Source organism: Mytilus californianus, unplaced genomic scaffold, assembly GCF_021869535.1.
Source record: "Mytilus californianus isolate M0D057914Y unplaced genomic scaffold, xbMytCali1.0.p SCAF_3, whole genome shotgun sequence".
NCBI lineage: Eukaryota > Metazoa > Mollusca > Bivalvia > Mytilida > Mytilidae > Mytilus > Mytilus californianus.
Genome location: NW_026262679.1, coordinates 91,955,723 through 91,982,270, shown reverse-complemented (window position 1 = coordinate 91,982,270; position 26,548 = coordinate 91,955,723). Strand labels below are relative to the sequence as shown.

Below are 26,548 nucleotides of genomic sequence, written 5' to 3'. Positions count from 1 at the left end.
CAAGTAACAGATGCTGTTCAATATTATTTTCCTTGGAGGACACAATTTGATAACAATTACTACGAAAACTAGTCCTGTAGGTGGACCATATTTCATAACTTTTGCTGTAAAATTCTGTCCACTTAGGGGACAATATTGCATGGCAATGGACATTATTTAATACCAAAATTCAATATTTTCTTTTGCCTTCTTCTCATGATAAATATAGTAAAGTTCTTCACATTTGATTTTGTACTTTACACACTCCCTTCTTATTGTTCTAGATCTTCTTTCATTGTTATTAGCATTAGCTGGGTATTTCTTAGAACTTAAATGTATCTATATTCACCTCCATCCATTATTTGTTTGTTTATATAAATCAATTTCTACTCAATCCTTCTGATTTTATTAAAATTTCAAGTACAATAAAACTTGTTAATGACCTTTGTATTACTTCCCTTGGAGGACACAATTTAATAGCAACTAGTATGAAAACTTGTCCTGTGGGTGGACACTATTTCATAACTTTTGCAGTAAAAATCTGTCTACTTGAGGGACAATATATCATGGCAATGGACATTATTAAATACCAAAATTCTATGAAAAACTGTCCAACTGGACACTTTTTCACAGGACACTATTATGGCTTACAATAACACTAGTGATTTTGAACCAGGAATTATTACACTACTGACTAGTGATTTTGTACCTGGAATGATTGCACTAGTTACTTTGAACTGGGATTTATCACACTTAAGTATTTAAGATTCATATACAGTGATGTCTTCTGATGAACTATTTTAGTACTCACTTTGAACACTACATGATAACACAATATAATGATTTATTTACAAATTAAATTTTGATAATTTTTCTAATGAAAACCATCAAATAAATCATATAATATATGCTTTTAAATTGTCACTAAATTGTAATATTCATATATACTGGATTGCCAAAGTTTTTCTGTGCATTTGCGTTTTGGTAGACTTCGATATAAAATCATATCTTCAATGTCAATATCTATTTATAATGAAACTGGTTCCATGAAAACTATTCTAATTTTAACCTATTAATTTATGTATTAAACAACAAGTGTGGACACAGATCAGTGTGGACAGTATGATTGGATGTTTGACAGTGTTTTATATGACAAAAGGAGTTCTATGTTTTATGTTTTCTATGTATTAACTGTGTTGCACAATGACAACCAACATGAGCATTAGGGGTGTTGTTTATGTAATATTTAGTTTTTTATGTTCAACAGATACTAATTGCATTAATTACCAAATGATTATGATAGAATATATATGTTCCACATCTTTGATTTTGGATACATTTTGTAGCTAGGAGATGAACACATAATAGGTTCATTTTTTTCTTAATGTGATTTTTTTATATGGGAGATGGTATCTGAGAACATGTATTTGCTTACTATTTGTATGGTTCTATTTATATTACTTTGTGGGGGATTGTCAGTATCATAAGTAGAAGATTTTGGTTAAATGTGGAAATTGTTTCTCAGTTTAGAAGACATTTAATGTTTTTTAGTAATGACAATGCCTGACATGATGATTGGGGCTAGATGAGCTAGAAAGTGAATTTCTGTGTTATTTTTTATTAATTCTTTGAAAATATCTCCTCCAAAGCTGGTCAAAGCAAAAAAAAAGTTTTGACCAGTATGAAAATGATATCAACAAAAGAACCTTTGTGAGCATGCTTCAAAGACTCAAAACTAACTACAGAAGTCATATGATAAAATGTCAAGTGGATATTATGAACATCTACTTAATATGTCTAAATATCTAAAAAGTTTTAGTATTCAATATGAAAAAGCTATTGCAAAAGTATTCTCTTTTCAGTTTTTTTGTTATATGGATACAAATATAAGTGATACCAATACAGTAAGGCAGTTTTGTTATGATATGAAAGTGTAGTAACTAACATTTACTGTTAATTCACACAAATTAAGAAATAAACAAATGAATGATAAATGTTGAACATGTACAATGAAATATATTTTAGAAATCAATTAGGCCAGATAGGCCTTATAAATTCTGATCTTTTTCTTAACATACTGAATGACCATTTACACTCAGAACTGAGTCACCAGTAGGCAGTACAGATGTAAAAAAAAAAAAATGTGGATAGTGTCCACATGTGGACACAGATGATGCCCCCACTTGCATATCATATAGTTATAAAGGGACATAACTGAAGTGGTAAAAGTGACGCTATCCAAATTTGAACTTGATCCTAGTTTTGTGGTAATAAGCATTGTGTGCAAGTCTCATAACATTTGGTTGAGGCTAACTTAAGTAGAGAACAGAAACTAAAAATTCAGCAATTTCTATTTGTAAACACGCAATAAATAATTATAACTCTAGAACGGTTGTGTATAAGTTTTTATAACATTTGGAAGTTAGAGAACGGAAACGAAAAATTCAGCAATTTTTATGTTTATAAAGGGACATAACTCAAGAATGGTAAAAGTGTTGCCACCAAATTTCGTACTTAATCTGTATTATGTAGTAATAAGCATTGTGTATAAGTTTCATAACATTTGGTTGAGGCAAACTAAAGTTAGAAAACGGAAACAAAAAATTTGTACTTGATCTTAGTTTTGTGGTAATGAATATTGTGTATAGGTTTCATAAGGCCAAGTAAATTTAATTAGTAGATTTTCATCCAAATTTTTGAAAAAAATGGGGTGGGTGGGAGGATTTTATTTTTTATTTTTTATTAGATATGAAACGCTCTTGTGACGTGTTCTTCATATATGCAAGTGTAATAATAAGGTTCTATCATGTATATACATGTATAACGAATCAAACATACAAAGAAATGCAAAAACCAAAATTTGAAACAGGATGTTATTAATGAAACGAAATTATCGACAGTTACCGGTAACGAAAATGAACAAAATCCGGAAATCGTAAATTTTTCAAAATAAAAAAAATTGGGGCGGAACGATTTCAGAGGGGCGGGCGGGGATGAAAATCTATCAATTAATTTTAATTGGCCTAATGTTTGGTTGGGGCAAACTTAAGTTACAGAATGGAAACTAAAAATTTTGCAATCTTTCAATTTATAAAGGGGCATAACTCAATAATGATGAAAGTGACACTACCCAAATTCAACTTGATTTGTGTTTTATCAGTGAAAGTCAAAATTAAACATTGCATTGTATAAAGCATTGATTGTAGCTGATTCAACTATAAGCATGGACAAAGGAAGATAACTCCAATTAAATAAACTGCTTCGCTGAGCGCAGCTGGATACGCCCGCAGAGGTCCAACCCTGAACAGTTGGGGCAAAAATGGACACAATATTCAAGCTTGATACAGGTCTGAATTTGGATTGTATTAAATATTTGACATATTATAGGTTTCTGAATAAATGTAGTCAAAGAACTTGAAATTGGTTACATGAATTGAATTTATATTCAATTAAAGATTTCAAGCTGTTGTGCAATACACTGTGCTGTTGCCCAATACTTAGTAAATCTGTTGTCAGACTATAAACAATTAAAGTTCAATTAATTCTCAATGTCATATTAGAAATTTATGAAAATGTAAAGGGAGCTTACATCAATAGATATAAACAATTCACCAAAGTTTCATGAGAATTGCTGACAGCATTTTTGAGTTATTGTCCGAAAACTGGAAAATCCCCCCTTTTTTAATGAATAAAACCCCATAACTCAGAATTGTAAAATGTAAAATTTATAAAATTCTAAACAGAGCTTACATCAATAGATATAAACTATTCACCAAAGTTTCATAAGAACTGCTGAAAGTGTTTTTGATTTTTTGTCCGAAAACTGGAAAATCCCCCTTTTTTATGAATAAAACCCTGTAACTCGGAAACGTAAAATCTAAAATATATAAAAATCAAAAGGGAGCTCATGTCAATAGATATAAACAATTCTCCACAATTTCTTGCATGTTGGTGAAAGCATTCTTGAGTTATTGTCAGAAAACTGGAGAATCCCCCTTTTTTTAATGAATAAAACCCCATAACTCGGAAACGTAAAATCTAAAATTTATAAAAAACGAAAGGGAGCTCACATCAATAGATTTAAACAATTCACCAAAGTTTTATGCAAATTGGTTAAAGCGTTTTTGAGTTAATGTCCGACATGTTGACGACGGACGGACAGACGGACAACGGTATACCATAATACGTCCCGTAAACGGGCGTATAAAAATTACTTGATATTTAGAAGAAAATAAAAATTTTGAAATTTTTCCATTTCTTAGGGGCATAACTCTAGAATGGTTAAAGTGACGCCACCAAAATTCAAACTTGATCTGTGTTTTGTGGTAATAAGCATTGTGTATAAGTTTCATAACATTTGGTTGAGGCAAACTAAAATTAGAGAACGGAAATGAAAAATTCAGCAATTTTTCCATTTGTAAAGGGGCATAACTCTAGACCGGTAAAAGTGACGCCACCAAAATTCATACTTGATCTGTGTTTTGTGGTAATAAGCATTGTGTATAAGTTTCATAACAGTTGGTTGAGGCAAACTAAAGTTAGAGAACAGAAACGAAAAATTCAGCAATTTTTCCATTTGTAAAGGGGCATAACTCTAGAACGGTAAAAGTTACAAAACCAAAATTCAACCTGGATCTGTGTTTCGTGGTAATAAGCATTGTGTATAAGTTTCATAAAATTTGGTTGAGGCAAACTAAAGTTAGAGAACGGAAATGATAAATTCAGCAATTTTCCATTTGTAAAGGGGCATAACTCTAGAACGGTAAAAGTGACGCCACCAAAATTCAAACTTGATCTGTATTTTGTGGTAATAAGCATTGTGTATAATTTTCATAACATTTGGTTGAGGCAAACTAAAGTTAGAGAACGGAAACCAATTTTGGGACGTACGTACGTACAGACGGACAAGGGTAAAACTCAATGCCCCCTCCGATACGGCTGGGGCATAATAAAGTGTAACAAAAGAACTTAGCATTATATTACTAGTAGAGCCAGTAGCATTGTTTGGTGAATTTGTGCTTCTTTTTTTTAGTTTGGCTAATGGACAAAAAATGTTTGGTTCAAATCTAAATAAAATGCTTTTATCTCCCTATTACTTACATTGTTCATAGAATGGATACTACTTTGACAATTCCTTGTACATGAGAGTTGTCTGTCAAATCTTTATTTCACAAAGAATGAATTGCATAACAATGAACTGAGCTCAAAGCAAAGCACTTTAATAATACACTTAGACAATGAGCTCAATCCAGTGATATACTTTGTACTACAGGTCCTTCATGAACATCCTACTGGCCAAAACCATATCTCACAAACATGCCATACTACATGGTTGGATCAGAAGTCCTGAAAAAGACATGAACTTTATTAACATATTTTAAGTATATACACCGGTTAAAACTTTCACAAATTTGTGGTAAAATTATTCAGTATCTAGCAACTATCAATCGCTTCATGCATGCACAAATTGATATAGGTTGAGTACCCCTCTGTCAGAAATAAGAACATACCTCCACCTAATTTTAGTTAACTGATGAAGAAACATTCAAAACTATAAAATGTTATCTAATAGACTAGCTGCAATGAAATCCCAGGTTTCTAAAATGGTACCAAAAACTCAAAAGATTTTAAACTATGCATTTTAAATATTGCAAATATACATGCAATAATAATTCTCGAAAATTTGCTATATTTTTCCTCATTTTGTCTTTTGTTCGAGACTGTATATTGACCTCTAGATGTCTTTCAATTACATCCAGTTTGGCGTGGGTTGATGTTTGATTGTTGTACAGTTATATATCGACGTGGGATTTGTTTATATAAATTAGGCGTGAAATAATTTTGGTTAACTGAAATCCTTTAACTTACTTCCAAATTAATGTTAATACTGAGGGGAAAAATTACATTGCTAAATAACCACTTTAAAACACATGCAAACTTTTTGAGAGGAAGGCATAATGCATGTAACATCTATTAGATCTTTTTTTAAACCATTCTAAACTACTGATAAGTGATAAAGTTTGTTAACTGTTACTTACCTTCAAAAAGGGGGTTGCATTCACTTTACTACATATACATATAAATATAATCAACAATACTGAGTGCAACACCTAGGATAAATAGAGGATTGTTTTGTAAGAATAGTTGCTGAAATAAGCAGGCAATATTCAAAGTAGAATAAAAAATATTACAGGACTGTGTTTTAAAGTAATAAGCATTGTGCAGGGCTCACGTTACCATGCTACTGGGGCGACAAAGTCGCTTTCCCGGTCGCCACTTCGCTTTGACCGACCTTCAAAAGCGAAATCTAGTCGCCCTGTTGTTTACGATACTCGCTTTCAGTTGCTTTCGTCATCAGCAATATTCAACATTTACCAAGTCGATGAAACAGCAATTTTTCATTTGAAAGTAAAGAAATTCAAAGACGTAAACAATTTATTTTCTTTAGGAGGTTAAAGCATTGATTTTAAAGTTGGTTGCATGTTATTTTCATAAAGACAATTTTTTTTATCACTTCTGGTACTTGTTACTCAATTGTAGATGATATCATTCTAACTTTCGGCAAAATAAGCTTGTTACTTCATTAGAACGTGATGAAATTAAAGATTTCTTGCTGTTGTGCAATACACTGTGCTGTTGCGCAATACTTAGTAAATCTGTCGTCAGACTATAAACAAATAAAGTTCAATTAATTCCCAGTCATATTAGAAATTTATGAAACTGTAAAGGGAGCTTGCATCAATAGATATAAACAATTCACTTAAGTTTCATGAGAATTGCTGACAGCATTTTTGAGCTATTGTCCAAAAACTGGAAAATCACCCCTTTTTTAATGAATAAAACCCCACAACTCAGAAATGTAAAATGTAAAATTTATAAAATTTTAAACGGAGCTTACATCAATATAGATATAAACAATTCACCAAAGTTTCATACGAACTGCTGAAAGCATTTTTGATTTTTGTCCGAAACTGGAAAATCCCCCCTTTTTTCATGAATAAAACCCTGCAACTCAGAAATGTAAAATCTAAAATATATAAAAATCGAAAGGGAACTCATGTCAATAGATATAAACAATTCACCACAATTTCTTGCAAGTTGGTGAAAGCTTTTATTGTCTGAAAACTGGAAAATCCCCCTTTTATTAATGAATAAAACCCCATAACTCAGAAACGCAAAATCTAAAATTTATAAAAAACGAAAGGGAGCTCATGTCAATAGATATAAACAATTCACCAAAGTTTTATGCAAATTGGTTAAAGCGGTTTTGAGTTAATGTCCGACATGTTGACAACGGACAACGGTATACCATAGTACGTTCTGTAAACGGGTGTATAAAAATGACAGGGTGTCATACCACACCAAAACCTTCTGAAAGAAACACTAAAGTTGGCAAACAAATTTTTTTTTTTTTCATTGACAACTCTGTATAACCTTGCAGCAGTATCGAGTCTACATGCATTACCTTGTATATTTCATGTATATTGAACTTAAAAATATGTGGTCATTGTCAAAGTTAGTTATGTCAGTTATAATTTACACATTTACTGAAACATGCCAGAGAAGTGCATGTACAAACTTTTGAATTTAATCTGCAAACTGGGAAAGCCATCCTTTTTTAAGAATAAAATCCCACAATTTATTAAATTGAAAGGGAGCTTGCATCAATAGATATATATAAACAATTAACCAAAGTTTCATGACAAATAACAACTGCTTAAAGCATTTTCGAGTTAATGTCCGAAAACATGGAAATCCCCCTTATTGAATGAATAAAACCCCTTACATTGTAACTGGATAATGTAAATTCTAAAATTCCAAAACAATCTAAAGGGAGCTCACATCAATACATAAATACAATCCCATATAACTCTGAAACGGGAAACCTAAAATTTATAAAATAATCAATTCACAACAGTTTCATGCAAATTGGTGAAAGCGTTGAAGAGTTGGTGAACAAAGCATTTTTAGAGTTAATGGGCGTTAACATGAAAATCCTCCTTTTTTAATGAATAAAACCTCACATTTTGAAAATGTATATTATAAAATTCCTAAAAATCTAAAAGGGAGCTCACGTCAGTAGATATAATCAATTCACCAGAGTTTCATGCAAATTGGTGAAAATATTACTGAGTTACTGAACAACATGCTGGAAACAGACAGATCAGGGCAGACAGAAGGACAAAGGCATACCATAATATTTCTCATTAACAGGCATATGAAAACTGCAGGGTACCATTCCAGGCCAACACCCTCTGAAGGAAACACTATAAGGGAGCTTCCTTTCCATTTTTATGGGGGAAAAAGGGGGGGGGCTAGGATGAAATTTTTTTTTCCTGCATTTTTTTTTAGTTCGAGATGTAATCTGTCCTGCCTTTTTTTCTATTAGTTTATCCCGACTTATTTACATATATTGTCATCCTGCCTTTTTTTTCATATTGTCTCATCCTGCCTTTTTTCAAATTTCATCCTAGACCCCCCCCCCCCCCCCTAAAAATCAAATGGTAGCTCCCTAAGTTAGCAAACAAATTATTTTATTTTTACATTGACAAACCTGTATAACCTTGAAGCAGTATTAAGTTTATGTATTATCCCGCATATTATTACATGTACATTGAACTAAAACAAATTGTGGTCATTGTCAAAATTATAGTTTACAGTTTACTTTTCCAATGCTTTCAATTTAAGATTAGGGCATTTTTGTCATTGGAATGGGGTTTTGTAGTCGGAGATTACTCTAACCTCCAACGACTGTTTTGCGACACCAGCTAGGGCAGTGGGACTTCAGCTGGTCCCATATCAGATAGATGATATTTGCCTGTCCGAAGTGGAGGCGACTGGATTCATATAAATCAAGCCTCAATTTATTCATTTATCTCTTCATTTAAGTAAGTTTGATCAACCTGCCACCCGTTATCTTCTCATATTTGGACAGTTTTCACATTGACCCATCAATACTGGCATTTTAAAGGGTATGAATGCCCTTTACCGTCAGGCGTCAAACAGACATTTTCGGTTACTGTTAGCATCAAATTTGTTAACATTTTACCGTGATTCGTCAACATATCCTTATCGTGATTCGTCAGAGGTCTCAAATAATTATCGTTACCGTTATTTTTGGGGAAAAATTAACGTGCTTCGTCAAAATCTATTTTTTTTATCGTCTTGAAGAAAGTATTTTATCGTCATGCACCAAAAATTACTGTTAACGTCATTTGGCAGGATTTTTTACCGTTATTCGTCATGAAGGTACCCCCATTACCACCCTCATTTTAACTTTCACTTTATAAGAATGTCACATGACCAACATTATGAGAACTGATTTATGCAAATGACCCATATTCCATAGGAAAACATAATCTATATAAATCGAGCCTCAATTAGTTCATTTTTCTCTTCATTAAAGTAAGTTTAATCGACCTGCCACCCGCTATTTTCTCATATTTGGACAATTTTCACATCGACACATCAATACTGGCATTTTTACTTTAACTTTAAAAGATTGTGACATGACCAACAGAAAAAGTAATTTAAAATGCATTACATGTATGAGAGCTGATTTATGAAAATGACCCTTATTCAATAGGAAAACATAATCTAACACCTCGTTCATTTATGATGCAAATAAGCTGAATGGCCGAGTGTGTACAATTTGAAAATAAAGAGTTAAAATGCCGGAATCGCAAAAACAGATGTTGGACACCAGAGTAATCTCGGACTATGAGTATGAGTTTTGGGCAATTTGTAAGGGGGGAAGGTTCAAGGGAAGCAAATGCTCTTTAAATTATGCATGTTTCAAAAATTGGGGAAAAATTACACAGAGAGTTGAGTCATTTTTTTTCAGACTTAATTCAAATAATGACTAATGCAGAATTACCTTCTAATTCTAGAAAAAATATTCACAACTACTGTCTGAGTACTGAACAGGAACAATCATGGTACTTTTTTACCTATGAAACTACACTATGACATCTGTCGATGATCTGATCTGCAAAACCTACAAACAGACACAGAAATATCAATTATCATCAAATAGTGAAATAAAAAATTGATTGCACCTTGAATGGATAGTTCCTACACGTGTTACATGGGGAGCCCGTTTGTTTACAAATAATAATGTCACGTGATCACGCAATGACCGTCACAAATTTTTATCACACAATATTACTGTCTTACACAATTCACAAATGCATAACCCATTTATCTTGCGGACATGCAATGGGAATGTGCACGGTTATCAAAAACTACAAAAATATTGCATGTACAGTTAATGAAGAAGTTATTTCATCAAATAGATAAGATTTTCACTCATGAGGGTGTCATCGCCATCGGGGATAATTGATAAATGGGATTAAATTGACCGCCAAGAAGGTGTAGAGAACCACCTCTGGAGAACCTTGACATTAATAAGTAATACTCACCAAAATTTCTCTATAATTAACGCTATTTTCTGTTGGAAAATTTCAGAAAGATGCTGATAAACTTATTTGGTGACACAGATTATTTTCTTGATTAGGCGCGAAATATATTCTTACTCTTAATGCTTGACGTAACAAAATTTGTATAGAATTATATTTAACTAAAGCTCAGCGTAAATATGCAGAAGCATGACAATACATTAATAATAAAATGTGTAAATATTTCTGTAAAAGAACATAATTTTACTTTACCAGTATACTTCACTTAGAATTACATTTGAGCGCAAGAAAATCTCTATGTGAAACGGCTCGGGGTCGAAGTTCAACATTTCAACGGAAATTTTTGCGTGTACTTGCGTTGCTTTAGATCGAGGCCACAGCTTTTCAACCAATCGGGGAATGTTTACTTGGGGCATACATCTATTTTTACTGCAGGTTTCGACATGTTTAAATCGGGATTATAGAAAAATGGAATGTTGTTGGTAGATACAGAACAGAAAATGATGAACACTTTGAGCAAAAGATAAATTGGATCGGGGGTCTGTGAATTCACATTATTTGTACAACTCTCCTTACTCTTGGGAAGCGTGTGCTTTACATCGAGGCTGGCGTTGCTTTACATCGAGGCTTTCGTTGCTTTACATCGACGCCATAGTAGTTCAACCAATCGGGGAATGTTTATTTGGGGCATACATCTATTTTTACTGCAGGTTTTGGCATATTTTAATCGAAATTAGAGAAAAATGGAATGATGTTAGGAGATATAAAACAGAAAATGATAAATATTTTTAGCAAAAGATGAATTGGATCGGGGTTCTGTGTATTCACATTATTTGTACAACTCTCCTTACTGATGGCAAAAAATGGAATTTCCGTGACCTAAATGGTTCGCGAAAATTAATATTTTTATATATATATAGTAATAAACTGGTCTAATATAAACACAAGAGTGCACATCCTGAAATGTCTCGCCTTCTTAAATACTAATCATTGATATTATGTTGATAGTCCTAAATATAAAGCTTTACTACAACTATCACATAAACTTAACATGATCCAAGAAAATGAGGTCACTGTCATATAAACCAAACAAGAAATACATGTACACCTTACAATTATTCAATACACAAAATATAGCTGACCTATTGCTTATAGTTTCTAAGAAACAGACTTAACCAAGAAAACTAAACATTGACCAATGAACCATGAAAATGAGGTCAAGGTCAGATGAACCATGTCAGACAGAGATGTACAGCTTACAATTCTTCAATACAACAAATATAGTTGACCTATTGCTTATGGTTCAAGAAAAACAGACCAAAACACAAAAACTTAACACTGAGCAATGAACCGTGAAAATGAGGTCAAGGTCAAATAAAACCTACAAGACTGACATGTACATCATAAAATATTTCCATACACCAAGTATAGTAGACCTATTGCATACAGTATAAGAGAAATAGACCAAAACACAAAATCTTAACTATAACCACTGAACTATGAAAATGAGATCATGGTCAGATGACACCTGCCAGTTGGACATGTACACCTTACAGTCCTTCCATACACCGAATATATAAGACCGATTGCTAATAGTATCTGAGATATGGACTTGATCACCAAAACTTAACCTTGTTCACTGATCCATGAAATGAGGTCGAGGTCAAGTGAAAACTGTCTGACGGGCATAAGGACCTTGCAAGCTACGCACATACCTTACCATATATAGTTATACTATTACTCATAATGAGAGAGAAATTAACATTACAAAAAATCTTAACTTTTTTTTCAAGTAGTCACTGAACAATGAAAATGAGGTCAAGGACAATGGACATGTGACAGACGGAAACTTCGTAACATGAGGCATCTTTATACAAAGTATGAAGCATCCAGGTCTTCTACCTTCTAAAATATAAAGCTTTTAAGAAGTTAGCTAACGCTGCTGCCGGATCACTATCCCTATGTCGAGCTTTCTGCGACAATAGTCACAGGCTGGACAAAAACAATGATCAAGATCGACGCTTTCACACTATTTACATCAGTCACCTGGAATAAAAACAGGGTGGAATGAAATTACACTTACACAGCCAGGATAAGTGATGTTGACATTGCCGGTATGTCATTAGGTCTTACCTTGTTGATACTTAAACATGTGCTTGTGGATTACTCATTTAGCTGAGTTGGTAGAGCAGAGACTTTCTGTGCAAAGGGTCACAGGTTAAAATTCGGATTGGTACAGTAATTTATTTTGGAAAGCAAATAATGATCTCTGGGTTATGTGTAATTGTATTTGCAATTTTGGTATTTAGCTGAATTTTGTCTCCTTGTACATGTAACCTGAGATCAAATCTGCACTTGGTCAAATTGGTACTGTACCTTGTTAAATCGGCACCCGATGTAGTCATTTCGCCACCCATGTTAAATATTTTCAGTATTTGAAGCAAATAGATTAAAATAAAGAAGGCGTTGTCTAGAAATATTGACTTATTTTCATTTTTGGGGGGTTTCTGTGCATGTATTTTTTCCATTCAACTTGATGTGTATTCGCGGTATTTATAGATATTTTTATGCATGTTTTAACCAGAGACATATATATGTCTCTGTTTTAACCAACATGACTAAAGGAGAATTTTCCATTATTGTTGGTTTAATGCTGTTTAAACTTTCCTGAAAAAAAACACCTTAATTGACATTCAAGGTTGATTAGTGATAGTAATGAAAGGGACTCAAAATTTCCCCTTTTCCTGCTTCTAATTTTCTCATGATCAAACAACAACAGCTTGTGTAATGGCTTCATGTATTTTACTAAGTTTTTAAAGTAAAAAAAAATCAATAACAACCTGTTTAGATTTAAAACAACAAACATGTTAATTATGTAAAAATAACTGTAATTGATAAAAGTTATTAATATCAATTGAAAAGATAACTATTCAAAACGTCAGTCATAGATTGTTGTCAATGTTGAGAAAACTTATAATATGTATTCTAACGGCTTGGTGATTTTTAACTATACATGCTATATGTAGATTTAATGAGTAATATAAATTAAAAAGATAAAGCCAAACCCCAACAATAATTTAAAGATAGAAAGATCATTTATACATTTTTACTGAGATTTTTTGAATTATTTATCTGTTTATATTGTATCAAATAATGAAATATTATTGGATTTGACTAGATGCCGATTTAACCAGGTGCCGATTTGACTTGTACTCCCCCCCCCCCCCCCCCCTCGGATATTTATCATTCTGTTACGAGGGAAAAGATAGTAATTTCAAAAACGTCAATGTTGACATTGTACAGATGCAGGATCCGCTCACGGTTTTTGAGAGTGTTTGAAAAGTTAGGTCGTGTTAACATGAAACAGTAATGCTAAACCATGTCAGTATCGACCCCTGTTATGTGCTTGTCTATATATTTTTACCGATACATGCTTTCATGGCAAATAAATCATAGAATACTTACCTTTGATCGCTTCAAAATTCCAAAAATGGCGGCTGGAAACTTACAAATAACACGTGACTCGTGACGTACGTTGTAGATCTGGGTGCATACCAAAAAGTAGCACCGCGCGAGGTTTAGCCTAGATTCCAATAAAAATAATTTAGAATATTAAAAAATAAATCGAGTGATAAACGGGGCGATAAATAGGTTAAAACATTTATAAATCCTGGTTTATATTTGATATATATTTGTAACTGCTTTTTCAATAAAATGCGTCTTAATTCATGTAAACGAAAAACTATATCTTAAAAAATATTACACTGCGAAATTGTCTTATAACATATTCTTTATTCAAGAGCGCTCAAAATAGTAAACAATACCATGGCACATGAACATATTCTCAAAAATTATATATACAGATTATGCACATGCAATGTACAGATTATTCTCAATAATTGTTATGAAAAGTATGCTTTGCATTATGTCGATTTATGTCATATAATGCTTATTTAATAAATTTCGTATCCACTGATCCATCATGCAGGTATGGATAATCCAACTGTTATGTTTAAGGTTGTTTGCTACTCTGTTTCAAAATAACAAGCTTTTTAAAAGACTGTTATGAATTTATAGAATATCATAACGGAACTTAAAAAGAAGAAAAAAATGATAGGTCCGTGTGCTTGTTTTTGAGATATAAGCCATTGAAAATTTGGCGGGAAATGATTCTCTCTAGATTTTTCATAAAATTAACATTGGCAGCATTTTCTTTCAAAAACTATGAAAAAATAACAAGGTTTTTATAAGATTTTCAAATATGACTTTTTAATCTATATGTAATAAAATTATGAAAAGAAAAGTAGGGCTTAATGGGCAAAATTTGTAATGGGTACTAAATGGATAAAACCAGAGGATTCCGAATATCTGACAAAAATGAGCGAACATCCTTAAGTCATATATGCTTATTTTGATACATTTTGCATCATGCTGGAGTGAGAACTGAGGTATCATCTAACTGATCCGTCATAGCAACTATTTTCCAATAAAACCTAAAAAGATGAAGAAAAAAATGAATATAGTTTCATTTTTCAGTCTGATGTTTATTGGCCAAAGAGCTATTGCCTAGCTTCAGGTGGAGGTATATATCTAAAGCCAACAAATAAAAAGCCGTTTTTACAAAATAAATAAACTTTTTATGATTCCGAGTAAGCAAAATCAGTCTTTTTAGAATAGCAAGCATTCGTTAAAAAAAAGAAAAGAAAAGGACTATTTAGAGTATTGTTTTAACTATAAAAGCTGTCGCTTATAACGACTAATATCGTAATACTCCATAATTACAATTTGTGTTGTTTCAAAAACTGACATAAGCAGTCGCTTACCGCAGAAGTTGTTCCCGGCGTTGATCCGGGTAATATAACAAGTACGTTGTTAACCTTATTAGTGGTAACACTGAAACTGTAATAGTACGCCATAATATCCCGGAAAAGATCCGTGTTTGTACTAAGTAATATGTATATATTGTACGTTGTTAGTTCTACAACTTCTAACATTTGTACTGTGCAGTATAAAAGTATACTGTTATTAGTACTACTAGCGGACTAATTTTACTAATAGATTTCCACTATTACTGGCTAACATTGCAGGATCGGGTGCAACTACACACCTTTTACAGACTATGTAACAACATACTGGGTCGAACAGCTAGAACAGTCACCTTTGGAACCATTACACAACATAGGGACCGATGACTACACATCTAGAGGGATGGCACAGCAAGCTGAAGAAATATGTTCAGCACCCACATCAAAACATCTTTAACTGACCCATAAAACTACTGAAACATGAGGAAGCTTTCAACGCTCTGACCATGATCCAGTATACAGCCTCAACAACAGATTAGAAGAGCTAAAGTTAGACACCGCAACCAGGAAGTCACAACAGTACAGTTTGACGATGTAGCCTCCGTGACCTTCTTCACGTTGAATAGATTAATAAACTTTAATAGACTTGTTCTTCATTTCCATTCTCAATTTTATTATATACAGTGAATTTCTAATGTGTGTGCTACAATGTGCGATTTGTTTTAGTGCTGTTGTATTGTTTGTTTCATATTATAATGCTTGCTTGAATCTACTGTTGAATTTGTGTTATAAAAGAAATAAAATGATTTACTTATAATTGTTTCCATTTGTTTCCATTTGTTTCATATTTATTCATAATTAAAAACACAGAATTCATACACATACAAAAATAACCTATTACCTGTCCTAAAAAAACAAAAAAGTTAAAAGTTGATTAAACAATGTTTATACATGCAATATAATCCTTTGTTTGCACAAGTTTTCCCCCTATTCCTACATGAAATTTTAATTTTTCTTTCCAGATTTATAAAAAGTGGGAATAGAAGGAATGAACCATATTGAGAATCGGTTACAACACACAATTCTAAGAAAAACAACAAATTACATTCAGTTGCTTTTTGTACACCTCACGGTTTTTGTAGGTGGCATTTTTTATTGAATAAGAACAAAAGAAAAACAACACGTCATATTGATAGACAGATTTGATACGTGTTAAAGGAGTTTGATATTATTTAAGCAAGTGAAAAATAGAAATACATAGAAATTAAGTGATAAGATATGATCGAAAATCAAGAATATTATCATTTATTTAGTTCAACCATCAAAATCATTGTAATATTTGCCTAGAGTTGTCAATTTCTTTGAGTTTTGGTGGAGAAGACTGACGGCTTTTGTTGTAAACAAATTTTCGGTATTTCTACTGACAAACCAAGAGTACCGGAAAACGTAATCAGCTGATTCTAGTAAAGGTAAAATTTGTTTCATAAACTGAAGTTGATCTGCAGCGGATTTATCTTGTGGGCAAGCAAATTCTGTTAGCCATATTGGTTTCTTGTACCTCTGCCACAACTGATTCAAATAAACCATTGTCTCGCTGGCTTCACATCGATAGGAATGTGTTGCAATATGGTCGACCCTGCAATGACGACACAACTTGAAAAATTCGTCCAGCCATTCGATTGGTCCATATTCACAACTTGCGCATGGAGCTACTGCTGGGCTAACAAGTATTTTGCCATGTGCCTTCTTTTGGAGAACTTTCCAATGTCTTGCAGCTTCCCTTGGTGACATTTTCGACTGTTTCTCGTGATTTGGTTCGTTAAAACCAAGGACATATCTTGATTGTGATAGTAAACGAATAGGCGTATCAACATCTGGTCTCCATCCCCACACCATCGGCACATATCCTTGTTTCAGATTATGAGAACACTTATGGAGGGTATGTTTCCATGGATATGTATGCCAGTCATACCTGAAATAACAATTTTGTTTATAGATTGAAGACTGATTATGTACTCACAATAGAAACGTTTCAAAATACCCAGCAAAACGCATATTGAAATGATCTGTTTAAAATTCGAGTATAATTCCTTTTCGAGGTTATTCACCTGCAAATACTAGAACATGGAACATTCTATATGAAAAAAAAGTAATGGAATCTGTGACGTTTTCAGAAAATTTTATTCCAGGACAAAATTAGAGATAATGATTATATCAACACTTTTCTCACAAAATTATCGAACCGAACAATCATCAGTACATTTTTGAGCTATAATATTATTTATTTTAATTTTATGTTGAGTAAAAATTGCCAGAAATTTAAAACAGCCTTCTTGAAGATGGATTGATTGATATTGCCGCTCAATATAGGCTGTGTCGCAGCGGTAAAAAAATTCTGAAAAAGTAGATTCTCGCTGCAACAAAGTTCAGCTCTTTGAAAAATGAAAAATTTACAGCTTGAAATACTTACCACCAATGGACATTAGTGAACACTTTTTCATCTCCACAACGTCTATGCCGCCTATCACCATCTGAAACCGCCAGACCCTTTTTATGTGATGCCTCCGTCAATGAGAGCGCCAAGGCAGCAACAACTGCTATCTTTTGTAGTACTAAAACAGAAAAATACAGAGCTTATTATACAATACCAAATGGTATCGGTAGCAGGAGGTATACAGATTCCAGCATGCTTATCTTGATGAATGTTCGTCAGTTTGTAAGTTATCTCCAACAGCCCACATATCCGCACAAACTAAATACATGTACTAATGTTAAGATGTTTTATTTCCGTTAAATGGACTTACAAAAAACATATTGCAGTATTCAGTAGACATTATTATAGACAACAAAATAATAAATAACAGCAATAATCAAGTGTACGTACAAATAAAAAAAAATAGTTTGAACATGTATAACACATACCCCCAACAAAAAAGTGTTTTTAATAAATTGGAATTTCAGTGGATATGTTACTTAACTGCTAAAGCCAACAACGAACTGTGCTGCTTGGCAAAGTGGGTGATAGACGCACACGGTATACACGTTACTTTGGAACGCCATTTTGTCCTAGGTTAAAGTTGTCTTTTTGACATTGAAATATCTTTTTTTATTTATATTGTGTCATAGATCAAACTGATTCGTTCTGTGTACATTTACTTGTTTTTGTGTATTGTCTTTTTGATCGAGTTAAGCCATTTCAATTGATATTTTATTGTGTGTCTTTTTATGTTGTAATGTTATACCACTGTTTCATGTTAGGGTGAAGGTTGGCGCCTGCTAAAATGTTTAAACCCGCTGCATTTTATGCACCTGTCCTAAGTCAGGAGCCTGTTGATCAGTGGTTGTCGTTTGTTGGTGTGGTTCATAAGTGTTTCTTGTTTCTTGTTTTTTTATATAGATTAGACTTTTGGGTTTCCTGTTTGAATTGTTTTACACTAGTCATTTTGGGGCCCTTTATAGCTTGCTGTTCGGTGTGAGCCAAGGCTCCGTGTTGAAGGCCGTACTTTGACCTATAACTGCATGTTTACTTTTTACACATTGTGACTTGGATGGAGAGTTGTCTCATTGGCACTCATACCACATCTTCTTATTTATATGTATGTATGTAGATAGATAACCAGTATTAAGGAACTATGTATTCATCTTAAGTTTTGTTGGATTCGTGATGCTGACTTGTTAGAGTATTTGCAGAAGGCGGAGGTATCATGGTGTGTGTCCATATTTGATAGGAGTTATGGAGAGAAAGTATTGGAGTTCCATTTATAGTATTATTTTTGCAAACCACTTCTCCCCGAAAATTTTGATTACTTCTTCTTTATGTAGTTAAATTGATATTCTGTATATGATGTCCGCATTTGTAGGGATCCTGAGATTTAAGTAGTATATAAAAGATGTGGTATGATTGCCAATGCATGAGACAACTCTCCAAGAGACCAAAAATAACGTAGCAACTATAGGTAACCATACGGCCTTCATCAATGAGCACAACCTATACCGCATAGCAAGCAATGATATGTGGAAACTTCTGCTGTACATGGCTGTATCTAAAATTTAATTCACCCCACTTAACGAGTGTCATGTGTCAGTTCTTTACAATATAGCGAAGCTTGGGATGCATTTTGACTTTAAGGTATGGTATATAAGTCGTAGTCAAACTGGAAAATTCTCCTGTATAATCCTCTGCTCCTTCCAACCTATTAAATGGATTTATGAAAAGCTATATCACATCTTTCCATGATGATGTATGCAGTATGGTTCCTCATTGTTCTTCTAATCTAGAGTCAAATCAGGCATTTTGTTTTCTCTGAAATTTTATCTTAAAAGAGCACAGAAAGGGAGAGTTCCGAATGGAAATGGCAGGCTGTGAATTTTTCGGCGGTACCTGAAGACCGATTAATTTGTGTTAAAATGTGACATTTTACCAGTTATGTGCGATTTTGAATGAACTACTAGTATGATATATGGGGTTACTCTGACTTAGCATATGGGTAGAAAGAAAGTGAAACGTGATAGATCATCAAATTCTACGGTTAGTCACAACCCAAGCCCGCACACAAACACAAAAAGAATGGCAACGGCATCAAATATGAATCCATCAACTCCGATAGGCAATACCATTGGCCGAGCAATTGATGTTATTCACGGCACAAACTCTCATTATTTTAATACCGGAGTCAGTGTTCCATCAAATACACCGTTTAATGGTGAATACCCTAACCCACATTCACTATAGTTTACCGACCAGGGGTCATCTCCGAACATTAGATCTTCAGGCTATGAAACACAAACCTTACATGATGTGATTAAAGACATTTACATAAACTACAACCACTCGATCTTCTGCCATCAATAAACAATCGACTCGAAAACCTAGAACTTAGATTTAACAATCTAAATAGTGAAATAAAATCAATGAAGGGGCAAATAAACCAACATGATTACAGACTTGAAACAACAGAAAATGACAATAATGTTTTACTTAAAGAGTGTGAAAGTCTCAACCAACAAAACACACAATTGTACAACGAGACATGCAAAATCGGTCGATGCGGGACAGTTTGATATTTAGCGGTATATCAGAAGTGGTTCGTAGCGAAACCCCGGAGGAAACTGAACAGGAAGTCAAAAGGTTCATAGAACAAAAACTCGAAATTAAGAACAATATACAATTCCATGTTACACACCTTTTGAGACCGCGCAAGAATGGTAAACCCTAAAATATAGTGGCAAAATTTGAGGAAAGGAAGGATAGAAATCTAGTATTGAAGGCAGCGAGAAGTAAACTAAAAGAAAGTGATTTTGAAGTTCATGAACAGTTTCCGCCTGAAAATATCGCACGACGCAATGAGCTTTGGCCCGCGTTCCGTCATCATGCATCAACATCACTGGGGAGGACACCGTTAAGTTTTACGATGACAAACTGATAGTAAATGGAAGGCGAATTTATCCGTCCACTTATCGCCTACCCCGTGACCAAGTTTATACTCCTCATCCAGTTCAACATACCCGTCATCCTCCCGTACAAATGCCTCCGCAACAAAATAGTCCCCTTAACCCGAACCTTCCTTCTTCCCAAAGATTCCGCGTTATCAGCTGCACTCTAGAGCTCCGCAACCATTTCAACAGAGAACTGGTCAAACAGGAACAGCATAATGTGAGATCACCAATACAGCCTCCACAACAGCAACAGTGTTACAAGAGGCCCAAGTAGGGGAACTGACTATAATGCTCAAACACTGAAAACACTGAACATATCGTACCTATTTCTATGTTTATTTGTTTGTTTAGCAGGCGTCGTCTTGAATTCAATTTATCATATTAATTTCTGTGTACTTTTATAATATTGAAAACATTAAATTTAGCAGATACATATAATTTGACTTAATGTGTTGGAATCTGATGTTCAGTAGTTGTCGTTTGTTGATGTGGTTCATAAGTGTTTCTCGTTTCTCGTTTTTTATATAGATTAGACCGTTGGTTTTCCCGTTTGAATGGTTTTACACTGGTAATTTTTGGGGCCCTTTATAGCTTGCTGTGCGGTGTGAGCCAAGGCTCCGTGTTGAAGACCGTACTTTAACCTATAATGGTTTACTTTTATAAATTGTGACTTGGATGGAGAGTTGTCTCATTGGCACTCATACCACATCTTCTTAATTATATATATTTGTTGAAAATAAATAATTGTCACTATAAATCAGATTTACAGCCATGGAAAAAATTACAGAATTTGATTTTATTTTCATTTGCGATTGCCGCTACACTCGACATGTTATAAAGGAATATTATAAAAAAAGAGTACAATATATTGTAAAAGGAGCTATATATTGAAAATAAACGCCTAACGGTGATAGGTTTCAGTTCAGGATCGAGTCATGTCCCACTAGTAAATTTTGAAATATGGAAACTGAATTAATTTTCATCCAGACTCTGTGAACATAGAATCACGAATATTTGGTTGAATAAACTGGGGGAAATGACTTGATAGACCTAATACATTCCCCTTCAGATGCATCTCACTCCAAACCCTTATCTAAAGTTCACATATTCGTCATCTTATAATTACGGGAATGTATCCACTTACCTCCAAACATCGAAAATCAGTGGTTATATTTCATTGAAGATTCCACGTTTTATTCCCATAAACTTATTTAAAAATTCACAAGACAGTGATTTAAGCATTATCGTTTGAGAAAACAAAATAATAGAAGAACAGAAGAACATTTAAATAAGATTTAGTATGTCGTAAATTCGTGATTATTTCTAAAATATTTAGTTAAAGGCTTCCATTTACTATTTTAATATTACACGTCAAACAAATAGTCTTTTGTTATTATTTTATTTTTACATGATGTTAATGAAAAACGTCATCGGGGATAATTTTATCTTACGTATGGTTAACTCGAGATTGAACCTATGGAATTTGAAAGACTCTACAGTAACTGTTAGAACATCTCTGTAAGATTTAAACAAACATGGTATTCCGATATTAAAACGTTCCAGAAAACATTAAATTACCGCCTTTTTAAGGATATGTTTGCCTTTTTTTATAGATATTTTGTAACCCTGTGATTTTACCACACTCGGTCAATTTAGACTTATTATCCATAAATTACAAATAGAAAGTGGTAGAGAGATAAAGGAATAAGTGAACGATGTTATTTAGAATATCTTTGAGATTAATTTCATTAGGTTAAGTTATGGCTATAGAAAGAAAAAAGTATATCGGTTATATAAATACAATTAAATTTAAGGCCGTTATGGATATGACAAAAAAAATCTAATTTAAAGAAGTTATGTACATTTATAAGGAATAATAATTCATGTGTGTGTTCTCCTGGTTGAATCTCTCAATTTTTATTTTTAAAAAGTGTATATACTACTTTTTTTCTTTTTATTTACATCTGTGCTATTTATTTCATGTAACTTCTGTATTGAAAAAAGGTTTATCTACTTTTCGACTTTAAAATAAAGAGTCGTGAATTCTTGTAAATGAAAGACAACATGTCTCTATTTTCAAATGATCGACTTACATTCAATTTTAAGTTGTACTAGCTACAATCATCTCGTCTTAACGCACACATACAATAAAATGGAGAACAACAGTATTGTTAACATAAACCTAATCTAATAGTCGGACAGCCCGCAGAGCTATAACACATTTGCTTACGCGCTGTCCATATCAGAGGTGAAAAAATAAGATTAATGTACATATGTAAAATTGAGAATGGAAACGGGGAATGCGTCAAAGAGACAACAACCCGACCAAAGAGCAGAATACAGCTCAAGGCCACCAATGGGTCTTCAACACAGATAGAAAATCCCGCATCCGGAGGCGGGCTTCAGCTGGCCCCTAAATGTATATGTATGTAAATATAAGCGGACGTAAATAATATTATCGAAAAGGTAACTCAGTCATCCTTCGAGTCGTTGTATCAAGAAATAATACATCAAAAGGATAACAAGAATTACCAAAAAAAAATGGATAGAACAACAGATCACACCAACAACAAACACTCGACTCCTCCAACAACAAAACACACTCGACTCCTCCAACAACAAAAAAAAAACACTCGACTCCTCCAACAACAAAAAACACTCGACTCCTCCAACAACCAAAAACACTCGACTCCTCCAAAAAGATAGGACAAGACAAACAACAAAACATTGTTCAGATAGCTTGACTTGGTAAAGGTACAAAATGTGGCATGGTTAAATAGATTTACTTGCGCACACCCCCCTTTTTTGTCTATTTAGACCATACTACTTATTTGAACAAGCAAATAAAAAAGCAAAGAATAAGAGATGTTTAGTAATGTGTATGAAACTGGCAAACCCTGAATACCGCTAATCCAATATTTCGGACAATGTTAGTGTCTATGATAAAAGCAAGCCTACTTAATTTGTTGTCTTCAATAGGTTTGGCTGTTGGTACAGAACTTAAGGCACAAAGTCAATCTCTTCTATGAAGATATATTATAAATATTTCCATGCCTGGAACTTTGATGTGTAAATATTAATAACGGTACCTCATCACTCGGTGAAGATATATATGATCTAAATGTCCAGCCTTTTTCCAGAATATATATCGGTATACTATACGACCGAATGAATATAGAAACCGGACTATATATCCTCTAAAAAGACGAAAACGAAAATGTATGGAGATCTTTTTGCTACGACCATCATAGGCGGATCAGGGGGGGGGGGGGGGGGGGGGCCTCTTTCGTGGGAAAAATTTGGTTGATTATATAGGGAATCACTGAAGCATGACTGGAGCCCCCCCCCTTTTAGGTCAGTCAGCGGCCCCCCCTTATGAAAAGTTCTGGATCCGCCAATGACGATCCAATAATTGTTAGTGTTATCAAAGTCTTTCGACGTCACATGTGAATAGTTATCTCTTCAAAGCTAAAAAGAAAGAATCAATATGCTCAACCAGACCTAGGACCATGTATACTGCTTATATGATTGATACATATTCCATTTTTTTTTGCATGTGATAGGCCATGACCTGCTGATTATTTTTACCATGTCAGATGTTCATAACTTTTTTTAATTTTTGAGATATAAGCCCAAAACTGCATTTTAGCCCTATGTTCAATTTGCAACTGCAGATATGTTTGTTGATGGATCAAATCGCCGGATACATTATTTTTAAACTGGCTAGATACACTATACATATAAAGGGACATTCTTGTAAAGTATGGTAACATTTGGCCCTGTAGTTTCAGAGATTTGTTTAAAAAGTTTACGACGACGGCCTGACGCCGACAACGGACGCCAAGTGATGGCAAAAGCTCACATGGCCTTAGACAAGGTAAGCTAAAACGAGACGTTAGTCATGAATTATAATCTAGACTATAATATTGGATTGAAGATGCATATAAATCAAGATGAGCGGCCCATGCTCTTTATGGTCTCTAAGTTTATTTCATTAACTGTACCAATTTTACTGCACCAGATGCGCATTTCGGCAATAAATGTTTTTACAGTGATGCTCGAGGCCAAGATATTTGATACTAGTAACTTTAATTGAAAAATAAAAAAACTGACAAAACCAATAAAATGCTCCGCTGGGCGCAGCTTGATACGACCGCAGAGGTCGAACCCTGAACAGTTGGGGCAAGTATGGACACAACATTCAAGCTTGTTACAGCTCTGAATTTGGATTGTGATTAAATATTTGACACAGCATAGGTTTCTGACACAGAATGAATGTGGTCTAAGAACTTAAATTTTTTCAATTTACCTATTATGGTCCAATATCCAAAATTTAAATACATACACGGTTAGATTCAGCATATCAAAGAACCCCAAGAATTCATTTTTTGTTAAAATCAAACTAAGTTTAATTTTGGACCCTTTGGACCTTAATGTAGGCCAATTTGAAAACAGGACCAACATTTAAGAATCTAAATATACGGTTAAATTCAGCATATCAAAGAACCCCAATATTTCAATTTTTGATGAAATCAAACCATATCATTATTATTTGCTTTTATATATAAATAAAAAATAACCAACTTAAAAAGGAAAATTTTAAAGAAATAAAAAGAAAAAAATGGGGGGGGGAAAAATGAAAAAAAATCCCCCCCCCCAATTTTTTGAACGCCCTTATGATTCATCACCCCCAAACTCAATCCAAGCCTTCCCTTTGTGGTATGGTACCTTGGAGTACAATTTCAAGAGATCCATACACTTGAACAAAAGTTATTGTCTGGAAACTAGAAAAATGCTTATTTTTAGCCCCTTTTTGGCCCCTTATTCCTAATCGTTTTGGGCAATTACCCCCAAACTCAAACCCAGCTTTCCCTTTGTGATATGGAACCTTGTAGTACAATTTCAGAAAGATCCATACACTTACACACAAGTTATTGTCATGAAACTAGAAAAATGCTTTTTTTTTTGCCCCTTTTTTTGCCCCTAATTCCTAAAATTTTGAGGCAATTACCCCTAAAATCAATCCCAGCATTCCCTTTGTGATATAGAACCTTGCAGTACAATTTCAGAGAGATCCATAAACTAACACACAAGTTATGTCTGGAAGTTACAAAAATGCTTGTTTTTGGCCCCTAATTCCTTAACTGTTGGTACCATAACCCCCAAAATCAATCCCAACCTTCCTTTTGTGGTATTGAACCGTATGGTAAAATTTCATAGAGATCCATTCACTTAAACTAAAGTTACTGTGCGAAAACCAGTGTGTCTTCGGACGACGACGACGCCGGACCCAACGTCATACCAATATACGACCGCAAATTTTTTTTGCGGTCGTATAAAAAGGAGAAAAAATATAGCAGACAATTTCCAATGAAAATGTCGAATGGTCCGGTGTGCTCGAAATGTGAGTTTTTGAAAATTGGTAGATTTCGAGGAAATGTACCATGCTCGACTATCGGCACACTCTGAAAATGGACGAACGACGGCGGATCCAGGGTTCTAGGAAAGGGGTTGTGGTGAAAATACCGTTCGAGCGATTGTAGGTATACAAATCCTTCTGAATCCACCACTGATGACGAAACAAAGATCAACACTCTTAGCTCTAAGGTTAATTTGAAATAACACATTGTTACAGTTAAATTTCAAATATAAATATATAATTGTAGTGTAAAGAAATATTAATCAGTATTTAGTTACTAAAGTACTCAAACTTTTAACTTATTAAACCAGTCACAAGGATTGTGTCAACTTATAGCTTTCCATTTAAAAATACGTGTTCATTGTTAATGAATAGAAATCTGAACAGCTCAGATAAAACGATTTCCTATGCAACAAGTTACATTTTTGAGCTTTGACCATAGTGAGGCGATATTTCCCAAACAATATATTCAAATAAGGCTCACTGCCGAG

At 33.7% G+C, this 26,548-nt stretch overlaps 1 protein-coding gene and 1 long non-coding RNA gene across 2 annotated transcripts in view; one reads left to right on the top strand and one right to left on the bottom strand.

The window, feature by feature from the left end:
* Nucleotides 1-4,165, top strand: part of LOC127735432 (uncharacterized) — a 115,418-nt gene extending 111,253 nt beyond the window's left edge. The window contains exon 2 of the long non-coding RNA XR_007998419.1: nt 3,272-4,165. This is a non-coding gene — a long non-coding RNA (uncharacterized LOC127735432). The remainder of the gene's footprint in view (nt 1-3,271) is intronic.
* An 11,892-nt stretch (nt 4,166-16,057) lies between these two features.
* LOC127735423 (uncharacterized) lies at nt 16,058-21,907 on the bottom strand. The gene is made up of 3 exons (XM_052245588.1): nt 21,783-21,907; nt 17,673-17,814; nt 16,058-17,174 (listed from the first exon to the last, which is right to left on the bottom strand). Exons 1-3 carry the CDS (start codon nt 21,790-21,792, stop codon nt 16,517-16,519), a joined length of 810 nt encoding a protein of 269 aa, XP_052101548.1. The 5' UTR covers nt 21,793-21,907; the 3' UTR covers nt 16,058-16,516.
* Nucleotides 21,908-26,548: the final 4,641 nt, after the last annotated feature.

Excerpts from the sequence above, each read along its gene's own strand:
- LOC127735423 (XM_052245588.1), bottom strand. Across the intron at positions 17,175-17,672 it reads TTCACTAATGTCCATTGGTG|GTATGACTGGCATACATATC; the intron begins GTAAGTATTTCA and ends TTGTTATTTCAG.